The 1,462-nt window shown below is 43.8% G+C and overlaps 1 protein-coding gene across 1 annotated transcript; it reads right to left on the reverse strand.

Annotated features, from left to right (window-relative positions):
* Window positions 1-4: 4 nt before the first annotated feature.
* On the reverse strand, window positions 5-1,459 carry NOL8 (nucleolar protein 8; the record flags this gene model as incomplete). The annotated part of the gene is made up of 1 exon (XM_010023019.1): window positions 5-1,459. A coding segment is annotated over one exon (1,455 nt), but the record flags the coding sequence as incomplete, so codon positions are not given.
* Between the last annotated feature and the right edge of the window lie 3 nt (window positions 1,460-1,462).

Below are 1,462 nucleotides of genomic sequence, written 5' to 3' on the forward strand. Positions count from 1 at the left end.
TGAGTTTCTTCTGTAACTCTCTCTCTCTCTGTCTCTCTCCTAGAGCTGCTAGCCTCCTCTGGTTATCCTGCAACTGTTTCTTTTTTGGTCTACGTTCCTTTGAAGCAGTAGCATGAAGACAAAGCTCTTTGTTTTCCAGAAGGCTTCTCTTCCCATCCTCATGTTTATCAGCTTCACGTTCTGGACTTTGATTGCTTACATCCAGCTTCAACCGTTTTGAAAGCAGTCTGGGGCTTTTCAATTGTCGTTTAGCGTGTCTCTGGGACGCTGCAGCATTGCTATCCATGTCACTGCTCTCATCTTCACCCTGACCAGTACAAGGAGCAGCATTTTTGTTCTCTGACTTTTGCTTGCCTTGTGTAGAGCTCGCATCTTGGTTCTTCCCTTGCAAGTGTGGCCTGGACACAGGCTGACCTCTCTCATCTGCAAGGGAGGCGGCATCTGACAGTTCCTCCTGTGGTTCACAACGCGTATTCTGTCTCTTTTTACTGCCGGGTTCAGGTGAATACATTGGATGGTTCTTCCGCTGTCTTTGAGACAACTCCCCTCCACAGGAAGAAACACAAGGTTCAAGATCTAATCTTTCTGCAGAGCCCTTCTCTAAACCAGTGCTGCCCCTCGGTGACTCTTTTTCACAAAGGGACCCCATTCCTCTGAAAGGCTGATATTTCAAACGCAAATTATTTTGTCCCTTGGAGCTTGCTTCATCAACGTCCTCCTCCCCCACCAAAATCGCAGCAAGTACATCTTCAGGACAGATACATTTTTTCCTAACTGCAGGGCAAAATTTAGAGAGTTTTGTTTCATTTGCAACATTACCCTTAGGATATTCTTCAACACTGTGCTGACTAGAGCTCTGCGTACTGTCCGATTCTGCTCCACGTGTCTCAGTAGCTAATGCTTGTAAGTCATCCAGTGTAAGGTCTAAGCGGTAACAGTTTTGCATCATGCATTCATAATCCAAACTGATTTCAGACTCCCCCTTCTCAGGCTCTGAACAAGAGCTTTCACTATCACTTGTCTTCATTGTACTGTTACCTGCTGTGCTCTGCAAGGCACCAGTCTGGGATTTTTTCATTTTCCCTTTTTTTCCAACATATTCTTTTAAATTATGAGTTTCCACTGAGGAGTCGTTTACCAAATCACTTTTTTTCCCAGTTAAGATTTCTTCATTTTCTGCCTTCACCTGTTTACAATCTTCTAAAACTGCACAGTTCCTGCTATGTAGACGTGGAATTTTACTTTCAGCAACAATTTCATCTGTATCTGCTGACTGATAACCATTATCACATTCCATAGTCTCTTTCTCTCTAAAACTTCCTGTGAGAGCTTGCTTCATGGCATCTGGATTGCTTGAGGACCAGGAATTACTGCATTTTAATTCAAAATTGTCCCCAACAATTTCCAAGTGGTCACTTTCAGCCTCCCCATTTTCAGCTTTCTGTACTTCTCTCTCTCTCTC

Source organism: Nestor notabilis, unplaced genomic scaffold (genome assembly GCF_000696875.1).
Source record: "Nestor notabilis isolate BGI_N333 unplaced genomic scaffold, ASM69687v1 C14988473, whole genome shotgun sequence".
NCBI classification, from domain to species: Eukaryota; Metazoa; Chordata; class Aves; order Psittaciformes; family Psittacidae; genus Nestor; species Nestor notabilis.